Source organism: Fundulus heteroclitus, unplaced genomic scaffold, assembly GCF_011125445.2.
Source record: "Fundulus heteroclitus isolate FHET01 unplaced genomic scaffold, MU-UCD_Fhet_4.1 scaffold_47, whole genome shotgun sequence".
Lineage (NCBI taxonomy): Eukaryota > Metazoa > Chordata > Actinopteri > Cyprinodontiformes > Fundulidae > Fundulus > Fundulus heteroclitus.
In genome coordinates, this window is record NW_023396890.1 from 2,638,716 (window position 1) to 2,657,008 (window position 18,293).

At 45.4% G+C, this 18,293-nt stretch overlaps 2 protein-coding genes across 2 annotated transcripts; one reads left to right on the forward strand and one right to left on the reverse strand.

Moving 5' to 3' along the window:
• Positions 1-2,978: 2,978 nt before the first annotated feature.
• Positions 2,979-10,677, forward strand: nptx2b (neuronal pentraxin IIb). The gene is made up of 5 exons (XM_012867035.3): positions 2,979-3,669; positions 4,263-4,482; positions 5,204-5,448; positions 5,540-5,719; positions 9,342-10,677. Exons 1-5 carry the CDS (start codon positions 3,244-3,246, stop codon positions 9,570-9,572), a joined length of 1,302 nt encoding a protein of 433 aa, XP_012722489.2. The 5' UTR covers positions 2,979-3,243; the 3' UTR covers positions 9,573-10,677.
• Positions 10,678-12,068: 1,391 nt separating this feature from the next.
• On the reverse strand, positions 12,069-17,836 carry tmem130 (transmembrane protein 130). Its single transcript, XM_012866966.3, has 8 exons — positions 17,725-17,836; positions 17,571-17,653; positions 17,316-17,487; positions 17,102-17,247; positions 15,249-15,333; positions 14,968-15,170; positions 13,789-13,895; positions 12,069-12,375 (listed from the first exon to the last, which is right to left on the reverse strand). The coding sequence occupies exons 1-8, from the start codon at positions 17,730-17,732 to the stop codon at positions 12,235-12,237; spliced, it is 945 nt and encodes a 314-aa protein (XP_012722420.3). The 5' UTR covers positions 17,733-17,836; the 3' UTR covers positions 12,069-12,234.
• Positions 17,837-18,293: the final 457 nt, after the last annotated feature.

Consider the following 18,293-nt stretch of genomic DNA (forward strand, 5'->3'; position numbering starts at 1 on the left):
TTGAGAAGTTTCCATCCAATCTTTCCTGATTGAGAGTCACAGTTGTTGAGTCGTTCATGTTTATTGTTCACCTGACCGTACACCTCTGCATCGTCAGCATGCGTCTGACATGGTATGCTGGGTGGAGATCATTTATTTACGCACTAAACAATATCAGCCCCAGAACGCAACCTTTAAACACTGACTTCTTTTCTTCAATCAAATTAAATTGAGATAATCTATGCAGTCATATCTGCTTTTTTCCCCCAGATAAAGAAGAAAGCTGTTCCAGTTGAACAATGTTTTCTAAAACCAAACTGGGTGAAGATTAAATGGATTGAGAAATCTGATAATCGGCTCTGCAAGCGGCACGTTTAATTTTAGAGACCATGGGAAGGATACGTACCAGATTTATGGACGGCTGTAACTCCCTTATTATGTCCGTTATTGGAACCAGTAATCTCTTTTTTACCATATTTAAAATAATAAATGAATCTAAACCAAATTTAAGCCACTTGTTATCCAGTCAGTTTCCATCAGAGATGTAGAAGCAGCTCCACTGCTCATGCATCAGAGATGTTACTTTTAAAACCTGAGAAACTTCTGTGAAGCCCTTAGATTTACTAAAAGCAGGAAACCTGAGGAGACTTGCAGCGGGGAAAGGTGACTTAATGAGATACTTGATCTGACACGATGCTTCCTGATAAAAGACGGTGAAGTTTGTGGTTTTAACAGGAAAAGGTTCCAGGCCTTCTGAGTGGATTACAGCAGGAGATCTGCTGTGATCCAGAACCATAGAAATGAACCCTCTCCCCCTCAGGGTGGATCCTGTTATCAGATCAGCTGTTTAGATGCTTTCTCCTCTTCAGCATTATCAACACAGCCACCATTTTATGTCTAAATAAGACAAAAAACTTTAGCAAACAAGCGTAACTGCAGAGCTTCTCAGCAACACTTTTAAGCCACGATGACGCATCAGTTTGACTTTAATTGGCTGCAGGTTGCCTGCAGGTGTTTAATGGAAACCATGTGAAGCTGATCTGCCAGAGAGCGGTGGTCTCCATCGCTTCTGGCGTCATTAAAACATGCCTTCCTACCTCTGATGGAGTCTGCGTGAGCCCGGCACAGTGGTGCGTCTTCCCCTCAGCACTCCAGGCCTTATTGACCTTTTACAGCAAACTGGGCCTAATTGTTCTCACCACAAGCTGTTTCCTCACCGCTGGCTTTATGCCGGATGAATGCAGAAACCGCCCTCTTCTGGATGGATGTAATTCTGGCTTTAGGCCGGTATTTCTTCAGTCACAAGCAGAACGGTCTGACAGCGGTGCTTTAGGGTCCAGTTTGGCTTTCTGCCCAGGGCGGCACACAGCAGGGGGCACCATCAGGACCGAATGCATGAAATGTTTCATCTGGATGTTATTATCTGTAACAGCTCCCTTCCCTGACAACGGCCGCCCCTGTGGTGTGTGAGGACTGCTGATGAGACTGAAGTGGGATTGGCAGCTAAATTAAAGCTTGTTTTCAGATCCGCCATATTTAAACAGGTCAGCTGGATTATTCTACACTGAACTCAGATCCTCTAAACACAAGTTCAGGTTTAAGAAACCTATTTGTGAAAATACCTAAAATTATTTGTTATAGTAATATGTAGTATGTGGTCAACTGTGAAATGATTATTCCCATAATTTTACACAATATTCTGTTATGTTTAAAACAATTAAACTGCCTCTCACATACTAATGACTATTTGCTCACTTTTAGCTTCTCAGAGTGTCTGTTTGGTACATTCATGCAAAATGTCCCTTTTTTACATCGTTGTGTGAATCCACTGCTGCTTCTCTTTTCTTTTTAACTAGAACATCTTATTATTACCTGAATATGCCATATTATCTATTAATAATTGCACAGTGTGTTTCTCCTCCTGTGTACTCTAACCACCAGGACACTACTGCCCTTAACTTTCACTCTATGTTCCCCAATATATTCAGAATCCCGTCTGTTCATCAACACAGTGCCATATTTTAGACGTTCTTTGTTAGATTAAGGGTGACCTGGACCTTTGGAAGCTGTAAATATTAAAATGTTCCCATCGACCTGCATCATCCTTCGCTGTGGAAGTGGGCTTCTAGGGTTGAGTATTGCGAAAGAAGTCACGATTCAATTTGAATCACGATTCACATGCCACGATCTGATTCTATCACAATGCATCACGATACTTGAATTATTGCGTTGCATCGCGATGCATTGTGATATTTTCACTGAACACTGTTAGAAAAAAATTACAGCCATTACCATTGGCTGACTGGCTGTGTATGATCTGGATAGTGTCTTCAATTGATACATAACTCAAATAAACTGAATTTATACATAGCTGTATTTATTATAAAACTAAAAATAACAAAATAAGGATAATCAGTGCCGTTTACATGGCCTCAGGGGTCCTTTAAACCAATGAAGTTGTATTCCACTTGTTTTTGGCTGATGTTCGCCAACTATTCATACAATTTTATTTATACATTTTTAAAAATTAATAATCGCTACTTGGCATCAAGAGTCGATGCAGTAGATCGCGAAAATTAGAATCGCGATGCATCGTCATGACGATTATTTTGCACACCCTAGGCCGTAAGTGGGCCCGCTGAGAGGGGGGCCTGATCAGGATGCCGTTGATTCCAGGACCACCACTGCTACCATCCAGTAAATCTACTGGATAAATAAGCATTTATTACTGGATAAATAAGCATTTAATATAAATGTAATATTGTAGCGCCTGTACGTCCATCAGGCTGTTCTTCAGCCAGTGTCATGAATCCAGAGAGGAACTGAAAAATGACATCACCTGTCAGAAAAGGAACACCTGGTCGCCTAATTAACTTCACAAATGAACAAGTGAACTGTGGTTTTATCCGACTTGCCTGTGACGTCAGCCAGCTCCGACCAATCAGTGCGTTTTCACAGACACCTTTTTTGGTAATCCGCTTTGGCGATCAGAGCTGTCTGTTCAGCACCACACTGTGCGCGCTCTCTGCGCCAGAAATAGTCCTATTAGCGCGAACAACATTAACGGGCTTACAGTGACAGACTCACACTTGATCGGATTTCCTGCTTTTGGCCCTTGGTCATGGCGCCGCTTTGACAAACAGCAGGCCCTGCGTTTGGTTAGACCTCCCGCGGACCGAGTTTTACGCAAAGCGACCGAGGAGTTTGTTCGGGTAGATTTCGGACTTTTCCCTCCGCGGGATTATTCCTTCAGACGGAGCGGCGATGTTTTCACTCTTGTGCGGATTTTTATGCCTCGGCGCGCTAATAAGCGCTCAGCCGGATGATGGGAAGCGGTACATCTGCCGGGCAGTGCCCATCAGCGGGGACGCCGGCTGCCCTGTGACTTTACTGCCCGACCTGAGCGCCGGGGGTCAGGAAGAGGAGCTCCGGAACACCGTCATGCAGCTCCGGGAGACGATCCTACAGCAGAAAGAGACGATCTCCAAGCAGCTGGGCACCATCAACGAGCTGACCACCAAGCTGTCCCTCTGCGCCGCGGCCACCACCGACAGGAAGTACGGAAAGGGGGCTTCGTGGGGGAAGGACAAGCAGAACACGATGGGAGACGTCCCCACGGATCCAAACGACTCCATCGACAGCCTGGGGAAAACCATGCAGGGGCTGAAGGAGCGGCTGGAGAACCTGGAGGTAAGGTGGCACCAGCTGCGCAAAGCCCGCGGCATGGAGCGCCATGCGTAAAAGTCCGCTAAATTAAGGCCGTTAGTCTCATTTGACTGAGCAACATTACAGATTCTCTCCAAACCACAGAACTAATATTTCTGGGATCTTAAGCAGGGGCGCTTCAAGGCAAAGAGGTGGGCACAGATGGGACCCCTAATCCAAAGGTTTGGTGCTTTTGGTGCCGTGAGGTTTTATGACGGAGCTTAAAAATAGGTCAGAATAAAACAGCAGTTCATCTGATCTCAGGTTGTGGAGAACCTAAATGCTGAAAGTCTGATGAGTGTCTGTTATTTTAAAGAGCTTGAACTGTGTAACCTAAATATGTGACCCTGGTGTAACGTTAGGAAACATTTCTAGGAATAAATGATGAAAATATGGAACTTCTTCTGGAAGCAGTCCTGATTGGCTTCATTCACATTATGATCCATTGTGGAACTATGTCCAGAACATAAGAGCAACAACTTGATATATGGTGATGTAAGGCGTCTCCTGGAAATCCCCTGTGGTTTAATGCACCTGCTTATCTTTGTCCACTTCCTGTTTATGATCTCCTGCTGCAGCAACAGCAAATGAGGGCCAACTTATCGGGCGCCTCGTTCCCCAGCGAGCTCCGGGACCTACTGCAGCGTCGGCTCGGGGAGCTGGAGAAGCAGCTTCTGAAGAAGGTCAGCAGCCTGGAGCAGGAGAAGAGCCAGCTGTCCAACGCCACGGCCGCCTACAGGCTGAAGACGGAGAGCACCCTGAACGCCCTGGTGGAGAGGATCAGCGAGTTGGAGAAAGGTACAGAGGACCTGGAGCTTTCAGTCAGAGTTCATGGTGACGTTTTGTCCCATTACAGCCACAACAGCACCGTGTTTATGGGATGGATTAACAGAGTAGAGGAAGGAGGCAACAGCTGTTTAATCATTTTTAATTACACATAAAAAACAGACTGATGTTTTGGTCCTATCTTCTTTGCATAAAAGCTGAAGCTCAGTTAAAGTCAACCTGCCCCTCAGTCTCAGGTTCTCCTCCTGGTTTATCTCCATCCGTCTCCCATCAGCTCTGACCTACTTCCCCCAGCATGATGCTGCCATCACCGTGTTTCCCCGCAGTAAACCTCCCTCACCTGTCTGCTCTGTATCATCTCCTTTGCTCACTGATGTTGTCCATTTACTAAATAAGGATTTCTGAGAACAATTAGCAGCACATGAGCTTCAGGGTAAAGGTTGCTTCTACATTTTGAATTCTAAAAACCTTTATAAGACATTTCTCATTTTTCCTCCATGATGTGTTGGTCTGTAGTAAAACTCCCTGCAGTTTCTGGTTGTAAAGGGACAAAATGAATATTTTTGCAAAGCGAAGTCTGGATCAGGTCAGAAGGAAAGTGAACGGTAATAGCCGAGGGAACCATGAGCAGAAACAGTTATAATCAGATGAGAGCGATGAACTCTGTGAATCCTGATGTTTCCTGATGTTTCCTGACCTTTCTTTCTCTCATCTCTCTTCTCCTCTAAACCAGGAGGCGGAGACTTTAAGTCACCTGAGCAGTTTAAGCTGTCCCTCCCTCAGAGGACCAACTACCTGTATGGCCGCATCACCAAGACGCTGCCGGAGATGTACGCCTTCACGCTCTGCATGTGGATCAAGTCCAGCGCCAGCCCCGGGGTGGGAACGCCGTTCTCCTACGGCGTTCCGGGCCAGGCCAATGAGATCGTGCTGATAGAGTGGGGCAACAACCCCATCGAGCTGCTCATCAACGACAAGGCAAGTCCCCCCCCCCCCCCCCCCCGCTGCTGCTGCATGAGACGGCAGAATAAACAGAACAAATGAAACGTAACGCGTTGCTTTGCTGCAGGTCGCCCAGCTGCCTCTGGAAGTGCGGGATGGAAAGTGGCACCACATCTGCATCTCCTGGACCACGAGGGACGGCCAGTGGGAGGCCTACCAGGACGGGGAGAAGCTGGGGACGGGGGACAACCTGGCAGCCTGGCACCCCATCAAAGCCGGGGGGGTCATCATCCTGGGGCAGGAGCAGGTGACGGCACCCAGTCCCTCTGGGCAGCGTGTTTCATTTAGGGCCGACACCAGCTGGGTGCAGTAGCTGGTTCCTCTAAGATCAGAGGAACGGGATGTTAGAGAGAGATTTACATTTTAAGATCAGACAAAGAAAACCTGAAGGAAACCAGCAGCAGCTTCTAGATGAGGATTTAATAATAATAATAATAATACATTTTATTTAAAAGGCGCCTTTCTAGACACTCAAGGTCGCCGTACAGAAGGGTAAAAAACAGAATGTCAGGAACAGAATCAAAACAAAAAACATTTAAAAAATAAATAAAAAATAAATAAATACCGAGGCTGGGACAGGGAAATTGATAATTAAAGAGAATAGGCGGTCTTAAACAGATGAGTTTTGAGTTGTGATTTAAAATTTTGAAGTGAGTCCGTGTTTCTAAGTAGGGGTGGTAGAGAGTTCCAGAGGCGGGGGGCAGAGCGGCTGAATGCTCTGCTCCCCATGGTGGTGAGACGGGCGGAAGGGACAGACAGGTGTAAAGCAGATGAGGATCTAAGAGCACGGGAGGGGGTGGGAATGTGCAGGAGGCCTGACAGATAAGGGGGGGCTAGGTGGTGAAGGGCCTTGAATGTCACCATGAGAATTTTATATTGAATGCGGAACTGCACGGGGAGCCAGTGAAGCTGTTGGAGGACCGGGGTGATGTGGTGGATAGAGGGAGTTCTTGTTATGATGCGAGCAGCTGAGTTCTGGACCAGTTGTAGTTTATGGAGTGATTTCTGAGGAAGGCCGAAGAGGAGAGAGTTGCAGTAATCCAGTCGGGAGGTGACAAGGCTGTGCACAAGTATGGCAGCAGTGTGTGGGGTAAGGGAGGGACGGAGGCGGTTGATGTTTCTTAAGTGAAAGTAGGCAGACCGGGTAATGTTATTGATATGGGATTGAAAAGATAGGGTGCTATCGAGGATGACACCCAGACTCTTAACCTGGGGGGAGGGGGAGATTTAATAAGAATCCAACCCATCCTGCCTTAAATCATGAATTAAATGTGATTAAACCCATTTATGAAGCCAAACTGCAGAACCAGGAGTTAAAAAGAACCCGTCTGACAGCAGGAAGTAGGCTAGAAGCTCACAGGAAGTAAAACATCATGTCCTGACCCAGAATCACTCCAGGAGAACATCAGCGACTCGTCCAGGAGGTCCCAGCAGAACCCAGAACATCTACAGCTCTGCAGGCCTCAGCTGAGGTCAGAGGTCAGGATTCAACAATGAGGAAGAGAGGCTGAGGCAAAGACGGCCTCCATGGCAGAGCTCCAAGACCAGAACCACTGCTGACCCAAAAGAATTTACTGAAAAACATCATAATAGGAAATATTCTGTGGACCAACAAGACAGAACTGGACCTTTCTGGAAGGTTTGGGTCCCGTTACACCTGCAGTAAAACCAACACAGCATTTCAGAACCAGAACCTCTCAGTCCAACATGGTGGTGGTAGAGTGATGGTCTGGGTTTGCTGCTTCAGGACCTGGACCTGATGGACCTGATGGAACCAGAGGTTCTGCTCTCTAGCAGGAACCCTGAAGAAGAAGGTCCAGTCATCAGGTTGTGTTCTTCTGCTGGATTCTGCAGAAGAATCCACAGGAAACCAAAGGTCCATCTCTGAGTGGACCCAGAAGAGCTGAATGCTAGTTATAGAACTTTATTGATCTCACAATGGAGACATTCACTTCTGCATCTTAACCCGTCCCCCTGGGGGAGCAGTGGGCTGCCATGTGGGGCACCTGGGTTAGGCAATCAGGGGTTACGGGTCTTGCTCAGGGACCCAGAGTGCAGGCAGTGGAAATCTAACCTAAAGGTTTATTAATGAAGACCAGGAACCAGAGCAGCAGGAGATCTGGAGAGATCTGGTTCTCTGACTGAAGGCGGCAGCCAGGATGGCCGAGGCTTGTCGTGACCCAGAGGTCTGGACAGAGGCAGAACTCTTAGTCAGGCTACAGTCCAGCTCCACCAATCAGGGCGAGGCAGGGAGAGGAGATCCAAAAGCTGATCGAGGGTTTGGCAACGCAGGCAACCAAGAACCGCCAGACATCTGCTAACAAAAAGCTTCAATGATCTGACGCTGACTTTTTCTCTGGCCGGCTCCACCTGTCTTCACCTGCTCCACCTGTCTCCTCTCACCTGTCTCCACCTGTCTCCTCTCACCTGTCTCCTACAGAGCAGGAGACAGGTGAAAGATGAAGCATTTAACTGGATCTGAAAGAAATACCGTATAAATTTATAGTTAAATATATTCTATCTGAATGTAAGTCTGTAGCTAACATACGTATGCAATGAAAGGAGTGTGAGCACATATCATTAGCTCTGCTAACGAGCTCTGCTAACGAGCTCTGCTAACGAGCTCTGCTAACGAGCTAACATTGGGGTCAGGTGTGCTGAAGCAGAGGTAAAGGTGGAGGACTGGAGGTGGAGTCCTCTGATCTAAACCTGGTCTAAACCTGATCTAAATCTGATCTATACCTGAACTATATCTGATCTAAACATGATCTAAACCGGATCTAAACCTGATGTAAACCTGATCTAAATCTGAACTATATCTGATCTAAACATGATCTAAACCGGATCTAAACCTGATCTAAATCTGATCTAAACCTTATCTAAACCTGATCTAAACCTGATCTAAACCAGATCTAAATCTGATCTAAACCTTATCTAAACCTTATCTAAACCAGATCTAAACCTGATCTAAATCTGATCTAAACCTGATCTAAATCTGATCTAAATCTGATCTAAACCTGAACTATATCTGATCTAAACATGATCTAAACCGGATCTAAACCTGATCTAAATCTGAACTATATCTGATCTAAACATGATCTAAACCGGATCTAAACCTGATCTAAATCTGATCTAAACCTTATCTAAACCTGATCTAAACATTATCTAAACCAGATCTAAACCTGATCTAAATCTGATCTAAACCTGATCTAAATCTGATCTAAACCTGATCTAAACATTATCTAAACCAGATCTAAACCTGATCTAAACCTGATCTAAACCGGATCTAAACCTGATCTAAATCTGATCTAAACCTGATCTAAACCTGATCTAAACATTATCTAAACCAGATCTAAATCTGATCTAAACTGGATCTAAACCTGATCTAAACCTGATCTAAACATTATCTAAACCAGATCTAAATCTGATCTAAACCTGATCTAAACCTGATCTGAATCTGATCTAAACCTGATCTAAACCTGATCTAAACCTGATCTAAACCAGATCTAAAACCTCTCACAACACCAGTTTCTGTCAGGATTGTCCTGGACTTCCTCCTCCCACCAGCTGTGACCGACTCGTCTGTCCCGGCTAAAGATCAGATTCCCCTCAGCATGATGCTGCCGCCACGTTTCTCTGTGGGGATCAGGTGGTCCAGGCTAATTCCTGACAGTTTCTTCATGTTTTGCTCTCATCTGAGCAGAGTTAATAACCTGTGTGAGAACTGGACCTGACACACAACCAGAGCAATGGACCTTTAGGACAAAGTTATTTAAGGACTCCAACCCCCCCCCCCCCCCCCCCCTCACCTTGTAGATATAATCACCTTTGCTAGTGCTGCTGCTGATCTTGCTCTTTCTGACCTTCAGGATGTGGTCGGCGGGCGTTTTGATGCTGGACAAGCTTTTGTGGGCGAGCTGAGCCAGGTGAACATCTGGGACCGCGTCCTGAAGCCCGTGGAGATCCAGTCCATGGCAAACTGCAGCTCCTACCTGGCCGGTAACGTCATCTCCTGGCTGTCCAGCAACGTCGAGGTTTTTGGGAGGGGGGCATCCAAGCGCCCCCTGGAGATATGCCAGGAGCGGCTGCCGAATTTCTAGAGCGTGATCAGGCGGCCATTGCTTTATTGTTTCTGTCCGTCCAACAAAAGACGTCCACTAGACCCACTTCTCCTACTCTGAAGCCCTCCAGGACTTTACTGACCATCAGCAGCAGGAATGTGACTGTATTTTCTTATCATCATCATCATCATCATCATCATCATCATCATCATCATCATCATCATCATCATCATCGTCTGTATACTGGACCGCTCCTCCCATCAGAGCAGAGCCGCTCTGCAAGCTGAACGCTTTATCCATGTCCAGTCCGGGTTTGGATCGTGGTTCTGTTTCAGGTTAGTCGCTTAGGATGTTCCAGAGAACATCCAGGAACCACCAAGGTCCAAACCCGTCCTAAACTGGGAGATGTGATAAAACCAGAGTTTCTGTCCTTAACGAAGCAAAATTAACGTAACATGGGTCCAGAGGGCGCTCAGAGGGTTTGAAGGTTCCTGCATGGACCAACTGAACCAGACATGTTCTGAAGAATGTTTCATGTTTGGACCAGATAAGGTTATTCAGTAACAGTTAGACACGGTGGGGTTAGGGAGGAATGAAGGTAGAGTAGCATACCCACTGCCAGGCACGGTGGTGGCAGCATCATGCTGTGGGGTACAGGTGAGGGGAACACCGTGTTGTTGCTGAGGCAGGAAGTAGGCAGACAGACTGAGACACGGAGGAGGACAGAGGCAGAACCAGGAGAACCGGGAGAATAGCGGTAGCAGAACAGGGAACCACAGCGACTGGAGAACACAGGATTAAATAATGAGGAGCGATGATCACTGGAAACATGTTTAGTTCTGGGTCAGGAAGACAAACCTAGATGAGCTCCAGCGGTTCTGATAAGAACGGCATCGGATCTTCTGCCAGAGGAGTTTATTAACGGATTTATCCAGATATCAGTGGCTGTGTGTTTGGCAATCTGAGCCTGTATGTATACTTATGAACCTGAGAAAACTCACATTAAATTCAAACGTGTTATTTTGAAAATCTTATTATCTGTCCATCCTGGAAAAAGAGAAACTAAATGCTGAAAAGTCCAAAATGAATCTGACATTGATAAAAACAAAGGGATCGCCGTGGCGCCGGTGGTCCCTGAGCCCCCCCCCCCTCTTCCAGCCTCAGGTTAGCCTGCTGCTGCTGCTGCTAACAGTCTGCCTGATGTGTGAACGGGCCCAGAGGCCGACGGTTCCACGCCTCCACACCCGCTGATGCTCAAAGGAACTCGTTCTGCGGCGGCGCTCCAGTCCTGGTAGTAGTGAGTCTGCCCAGCGCTCTTCTTCTGGCCTTCGCCACTAAAACTGTCTGACTGTCTGTAAATGACCCGTTACACTATGCTGTGTTACACTGTAGAAAATATAAACCCATAAAGAGCTTAAAGCTGTTTGTTCTCAATGTAAATTAATGTAAATTAGATTATTCTGTGTGTCAGTGTTAGCCTAGCCCACCTCGTCTCATGGCCTTCCCGTTAATGTTTAAGTGCCATTAAATGTTGTTTTTTACATGCTTTGATGTCACATAAGGAGAACATGAAGGAAATAAATGTTGCAAAAATCCGTCTGACTGTTTCTCACTTTAAAGCGAGGTTGTGAGCGTGCCGTGGCAGCATGCAGCGGGTCTGGTCTCCTGCAGCCGTTAAGCTGCTGCAGCAGGTGTGACGCGGCTCGTTAAGAACACGGGCTGCGTGGGATCTTCAGGCTCAAACAACAGCTGCTCCGTGTGGCATTAGCAACGCTTACCTGATGGAAGGTCCGGCGGGAAGCCGCCCTCCGTGGCGCCGCCAGGAGCTGAAACGTTTCGATGATTTCATCTCCTGACGGCCTCCATGGTGGTGTGGAGCTCCCTCACTGGACTAACTAGCTCTGGAGACTCTGAATGCAGGAGAAGAGACCCTGCAGCCCAGCAGGGCTCACCAGAGACCAGCTCCAGAGGACGCAGGGACCTGCCAGCTGTCCTGGACGTCCGTCTTTCTTCTCTGGGTCTCAGATCTTCTGGTGAGACAGAAGGAGGCCACCGAGCTGTGGGCTTTGTTGATTCTTTGAATCTGAGTTTTATTCCAGTCCTCCCTGTTGTCTGCTTGTGTGAAGCATCGTGTGGCGTTTACCACAAACCTTTAGGTCCCATAAACCAACCAGGAGGAGGAACCAACAGCAGAACGTGACCGCGGCAGCGTGGAAGCTCTTCAGAGAGCGGTTAGCTACGTGCTAACACGTGTTACTGAAACTAGTTCCCACACTGATGGCTTTGTAGTTGTTTTATAAAGTTAACTACCTGCTGCGTTGAGGACCACCATCACTTTGATTACTTCAGACAGGATACTGACTTCTAATAAGTACTCAGCTGAACCCAGTTTACCGATATTAAACGGCCCTTTAAGGCTCATTGTTTAAACATGAAAGGCTCCATAAATTTATTATACCCATCTGAATGTCAACCTGAGCGCTCTGACTCAATAATCTGTTATCAACATTTAATTACTGCACAGCACACCTTCCGCTCGTAGCTTAACGACTTTATTTTTTAATCTAGACACACTGAGGCACTAATTCAGCTTAATTTAACAGGATGATCCCGGTCGTGCACACAGTAGCTCATATATAGACGTTCAGAGCAGAAGAGGCAGCGTAAACAGGAAGTGGTCCCCATGGCGGCGGCGTGATGGTTAGGAGGAGTACTGGGGGCCGAGCTGCAGGAGGAGACGCTCCCTCTCTCCTTTCTCCACGGAGGAGAAGGTAACCACCACGTCACTTTCACCTCCAGCGTCCCGGTCCTTCAGAAACGCAGCGTTGCTGGAGGCAGCGACCTGCATCACAGGATGGACCAGACGTCACATGGGTCATAGCCAGAGATTTAGCTGAATACAAAGAATAAGCTTTAATTCATATGAGCTCAGCAAGTCGTTGCCTAGTTACTCCATGGTTTTCTAGCTGTGATCTCGTTAGTGAAACTCTCAGTGAGCTCCTCAGTGTGACAACGAGCTGGAGAGAAAATCTCCATTAACCTATAACATGTTCAGGTTGCTAGTTTCATCATAGCTCAACTTCCTCAGGACCTTTTAGCACTAAAACGACTTAAAACGACTTAAACTGCTGCACTACTAAACACCACTACTACCTCTACAGTAGTACACTACAACGCAACTATATACAACTATTTACAACTATATAATATACACTATAAACTATACTCTATACACTATAAACTATACACTATACACTATAAACTATATACTATACACTATAAACTCTATACCATAAACTATATACTATAAACTCTATACTATACACTATACACTATATACTATAAACTATACACTATATACTATAAACTATACACTATATACTATAAACTATATACTATATACTATAAACTCTATACTATACACTATACACTATACACTATATACTATAAACTATACACTATATACTATAAACTATACACTATATACTATATATTATAAACTCTATACTATAAACTATACACTATATACTATAAACTATACACTATATACTATAAACTCTATACTATAAACTATACACTATATACTATATACTATAAACTCTATACTATACACTATATACTATAAACTATATACTATGTATTATAAACTATATTGTATAAACTATCTACTTTAAACTATAAACTATAAATTATATATTATAAACTACATACTATAAACTATATACTATAAACTATATATTACAAACTATATATTACAAACTATATATTATAAACTATATCAAAGCAAGCTGTCCTACACCGTATTACATTATGTTTTATTTTTCTCCAAATTGTCTGTTTTTAATTCTGTCTGATGCAACATTTGTTTTTTAAATAGTCTTTGTTGATGCTGAATACAGATGTTTCACATGTAATGTTTTGTTGCTGTTCTTTATTTGTTTTTATTAATTTATTTTCAGTAATTAATCTCAATGGTGACTTTCCTGGATAATAAAGCTTTAATAAAAACCCACTATGCGCTATAATCATTTCCAGAGAATCAGAATCTGCGTCTAATGATGCTTGATTGTAACTTTCTGGAACTTAAAGCAGATAAACATAATGTCAGTAATATTCTAATTAACTGAATAGGATTGCTACAGCAGGCACACCTATAAGCTCGTCTCTTTGATTAGAGCCAGTTTTTAGTGATAGAAAGGAAGATGGAGGGACACACATGGTGTCAGAGTGACGACATGTTGTGTTTCTGGGCTACCTGGGATGCATTTTGTTTCCTGGGGCGACAGGCGACGACTAGAATAAAGGAGAAAGTGGCAACGAGGACGGCGGCGCAGGTGAGGATGAAGAGCAGGTGAGTGTGATCTGCAGAGAGGAAGCAGCGTGAGAGACGGACACATCCACGCAAAACGGTTTTAACTTTTCATCAACCTGACGTCTCAGTAAGAAGCTGAAGTCTGAAAGTATAAACCATTCCTGTGAGAAGACTTTGGTAATTACTCTATCACTAAAACAGGAAATAAAGCTAGCTTTGTGAAGATCTGACACATTAAAGGGACATTTCTGGCATATTTTCAGATGTGAAGGGACTTTGTAACATTTTGGTGAGACGGTGAAATCTGCTGGTCTGTCTGACTCGGTTCCTTTACATCATCCAGCATTCCTCTCAGCTCAGAGCAGCAAGCCTGCAAAGAAGTCTCTGTCCTCCTGGAAGACACGCTTTAATGGATCCCAGCGGGAACGGATCCATTAAACACAGCCGACATGTGAGGACCAGCCAGACGGCCTCACTCCGGGAACGTGGAGCAACAAAACCAATGTTGCTGCAGATCAGCAGAAACCCAACAACAGTTCCTCCATCAGAGTCCTTAGTGCTGGGAGCGTTAGGAAGAGCTACAGAGGCATTAATGTGCGTTATACTGATAGCTGGTCCACCTCTGAGGAAAGGCCTTCATCACTAAGGTCTTCATCATTAAGGTCTTCATCATTAAGGCCTTCATCACTAAGGTCTTCATCACTAAGGTCTTCATCATTAAGGTCTTCATCACTAAGGTCTTCATCAGACGTGGCTGATGAAGGCCTTAGTGATGAAGGTCTTCATCATTAAGGTCTTCATCACTAAGGTCTTCATCATTAAGGTCTTCATCATTAAGGTCTTCATCACTAAGGTCTTCATCACTAAGGTCTTCATCAGACGTGGCTGATGAAGGCCTTAGTGATGAAGGTCTTCATCACTAAGGTCTTCATCACTAAGGCCTTCATCACTAAGGTCTTCATCATTAAGGTCTTCATCACTAAGGTCTTCATCACTAAGGCCTTCATCACTAAGGTCTTCATCATTAAGGTCTTCATCAGACGTGGCTGATGCGCTGCACAGGGCATGAAACCAGATTTTCTTCCTGTCGACTGAAGCTGGTTTGGTTTGGCGGTCGCTCACCGTTTCTCCGTACGTAGAGGCTGAAGGAGGTCTGCAGCTGGCTGATGTCGTTGCGGACGCTGATGTCCAGGCAGTGGAGGCCGGTGGAGGTGAAGGTGTGGTTCAGCTCCAGGGTGTTTTCATACAGCATGGTGAGCGTGCAGCCGGCCGCCACGTCAGGAAGGCAGCTGGTCAGGAAGCGCCAGCACACCCACATGGGGGGGCTGGACAGACGAAGGATAACGAGGTCGTTAACTCTGCTCATTGGTCCAGACCTGCGTTACTGAAGGAGGAGCGTTTACCTCCCATCAACGTGGAACGCCAGGCTGGAGCCCTGGGACACCGTGTAGTCTGCAGGCCCCGCCAGCTCAATGTTCTTGATGGCATCTGAAAAGATCATTTTAGTCAACTTATAGTTTCAAAGGCCAGTTTGGGCCCAGAGAGGAGAAGAGTCAGACAATTCAGTTCAGACTAGAAGATTTTAGCGGTCTAAACCGATCTTAAAACATTTCTACAACTTATGATGCTACAGAAACATTAATTTATTTGCATTTTAAGTGGCGGTCTAACTCAGCATGGTGCTTTATACAGTTTCCTGCCCAGGAATACAGTCTGAGACCACAGAGCTTCAGGAGTCATTTTTAGTAATGTGGAAATTCAGATAATCCTCAGCTAAAAATTAAAAGATGTTCAACACATTAAAAAATGCCAAATTTTTACACGTTTCATTCCTCATAAAAGAAAACTGCAACTTTCCATCAGATCCTTCGTAAATAACTAATCATTTTGTCTCAGCTGGACATTTATGGAATAATTTATTCAATAAAGTTTAATTAAATTTTATTTCTATAGCTCAAATTCACATCACATCATCATCAAAGTTCTTCCCAAAGTCAGCTTCCATCAGATCCTCCAGGTTGGTGAGAAAGTTTCCTCTCTAAGGAAACCCAGCAGGTTGCATCAAGTCTCTCCAAGCAGCATTCACTCCTCCTGAAAGAGCGTAGAGCCACAGTGGACAGTCGTCTGCATTGTTGATGGCTTTGCAGCAATCCCTCATACTGAGCATGCATGAAGCGACAGTGGAGAGGAAAACTCCCCTTTAACAGGGAGGAGAACCTCCAGCAGAACCAGAACCAGGCTCAGTGTGAACGCTCATCTGCCTCCACCCACTGGGGCTTAGAGAAGACAGAGCAGAGACACAGAAAGCTCAGAAGCTCACATTGACCCAGGAGTACTTTCTATGGTAGAGAAGACAGAGCAGAGACACAGAAAGCTCAGAAGCTCACATTGACCCAGGAGTACTTTCTATGTTAGAGAAGACAGAGCAGAGACACAGAAAGCACAGAAGCTCACGTTGACCCAGGAGTACTTTCTATGTTAGAGAAGACAGAGCAGAGACACAGAAAGCTCAGAAGCTCACATTGACCCAGGAGTACTTTCTATGTTAGATGGTAATAGTGGATGATCTGCCTCCCCTGATGATGTCACAGCTAACAGAACACCAGACCAGGTGTACCTTCTATGAAGAGAAAAATGACAGAGAACTAAATTTTAAAAGCTGAAATAACAACAAACAATGCAGATTGGAGAGCAGTAGGAGAACTCAGCAGAGAGAGAGAAATAGACCCTGATGTCCTCCAGCAGCCTAAGCCTATAGCAGCATAACTATAGAGGTAGCTCAGGGTAACATGAGCCACTCTGACTAGAAGCTTTGTCACAAAGGAAAGTTTTAAGATTAGTCTTAAAAGTAGACGGGGTGTCTGCCTCACGGACCAAAACTGGGAGTTGGTTCCACAGGAGAGGAGCCTGATAGCTAAAGGATCTGCCTCCCATTCTACTTTTAGAGACTCTAGGAACCACCAGCAGACCTGCAGTCTGAGAGCGAAGTGCTCTGTTAGGAACATACGGGGTAATCAGAGCTCTGATATATGATGGAGCTTGATTATTAAGGGCTTTATACGTTAGAAGGAGAATTTTAAATTCTATTCTTGATTTAACAGGAAGCTCTAACGTAAGAAGTTTATTTTTTGATGCAAAGTTGACATTTATGAGCTCACAGAAACAACTGCATTTCAACATATTCATCATATTTTTAGGAAATATCTCTATTAAAAGGTCCAGTTTAATTAATTAAATCATATAAAAGTCTACAAACCAAGCACTTGGACGTCCTTGGAGTAGACCCCAGTAATGGGAGGTGCATACTGGGGCATGTTGGCTCCTACTTTCAGCCGCAGGGTGTAGTTTCCTGACTGGGGGTAAAGGTAGCGGACCACCGGCTCGCTCCCCTTGATCACTTCTCTGCACCAGAGACCAGAATAAACACAGATCCAGAGCTTGGAGACACAGAGAACCGAGCCGAGTTTTACCCGTTGCCCAGATCCCAGGTGTAGGTGAACTTGGCGGTGCTGAAATTCCTCTGAGGGTCGAAGAGCTCGAACATGGTCTCTGTGGGAACATGTGATGCCAGTTCTCCTGCGTCTCTCACGTAGGTGGCGTTGCCCTGCGTCTGATAGAAGACCAGCTTCCCGGCTACATTCTCTGGTGAAAACATACAAACATTTCCAGCAGAGAAACAGGGAATATTTGCTGCTGAAGACGTCTGGATCTGCTGGAGGACATACCCAGATGTGTGAGAGGGCCCGCAGACCCGGCCACAGCTGGAAGAAGCATCAAAAGCTGCAGCAGCATCCATGGAGGGTGCTCTCTGTGTGCACACATCCAAAGGCTTAAATCTCTGGAAGAGAAACACCTTAACATGTCCAGAATCTGCTTTACCTGTCCATGTCTGCTGGTCCTCTCCTTCAAGCAGCTCAGCAGTCTGACAGTGGACGCTGTGAGCGGGACGGATGCGAGGGACTGAGTGGTGACGGGTCTACCTCTGGCCTTTGAGCCTCAGAGCTAATGCGAGGCGTAAAAGCCTGAAATTGTGGGCATGCGTTTCTAGTCATGAGGCAGAGCAAAAACAAACAGCTTTTGAAGGATTCTCTGAGACGGTCACGCTCTTTTCCTGATGTGGGACGCTCCCTCAGATGCTTAATTAATGTTGATCTAATGTTCGCCTTTGAAAAAGAAATGAGAGCTAAATGCTTTTCTGAGGAGCTGCAGCACCAACAGCCTCAGCAGCCGTTTAGTTTTAACTTCATGCTGTAGATGAGAAGCTTTAGAAGGATAGAAATGATCCTGCTTGATCCAGCTAGCAGCGTTAAAAACAAAGGTTTCCTTCAGTTAGAGCCGGGAATGGTTCTGAAAACCACGTCTCCTGTCCAGAACCTGGAACCATGAGAGCGCTGATCATTTATCAGGAAAACGTTCTGCTTAGTTAACCTGAGCTGACTCCATGAAAC

Coding starts and splice junctions, on each gene's coding strand:
- tmem130 (XM_012866966.3), bottom strand. Junction 17,248..17,315: donor ACCTGGGATCTGGGCAACGG/GTAAAACTCGGC, acceptor TCTCTGGTGCAG/AGAAGTGATCAAGGGGAGCG. Junction 13,896..14,967: donor CCTCTACGTACGGAGAAACG/GTGAGCGACCGC, acceptor TCCTCTCTGCAG/ATCACACTCACCTGCTCTTC.
- nptx2b (XM_012867035.3), top strand. CDS start 3,244: ATGTTTTCACTCTTGTGCGGATTTTTATGCCTCGGCGCGCTAATAAGC. Junction 4,483..5,203: donor GATCAGCGAGTTGGAGAAAG/GTACAGAGGACC, acceptor CCTCTAAACCAG/GAGGCGGAGACTTTAAGTCA. Junction 5,720..9,341: donor TCATCCTGGGGCAGGAGCAG/GTGACGGCACCC, acceptor TCTGACCTTCAG/GATGTGGTCGGCGGGCGTTT.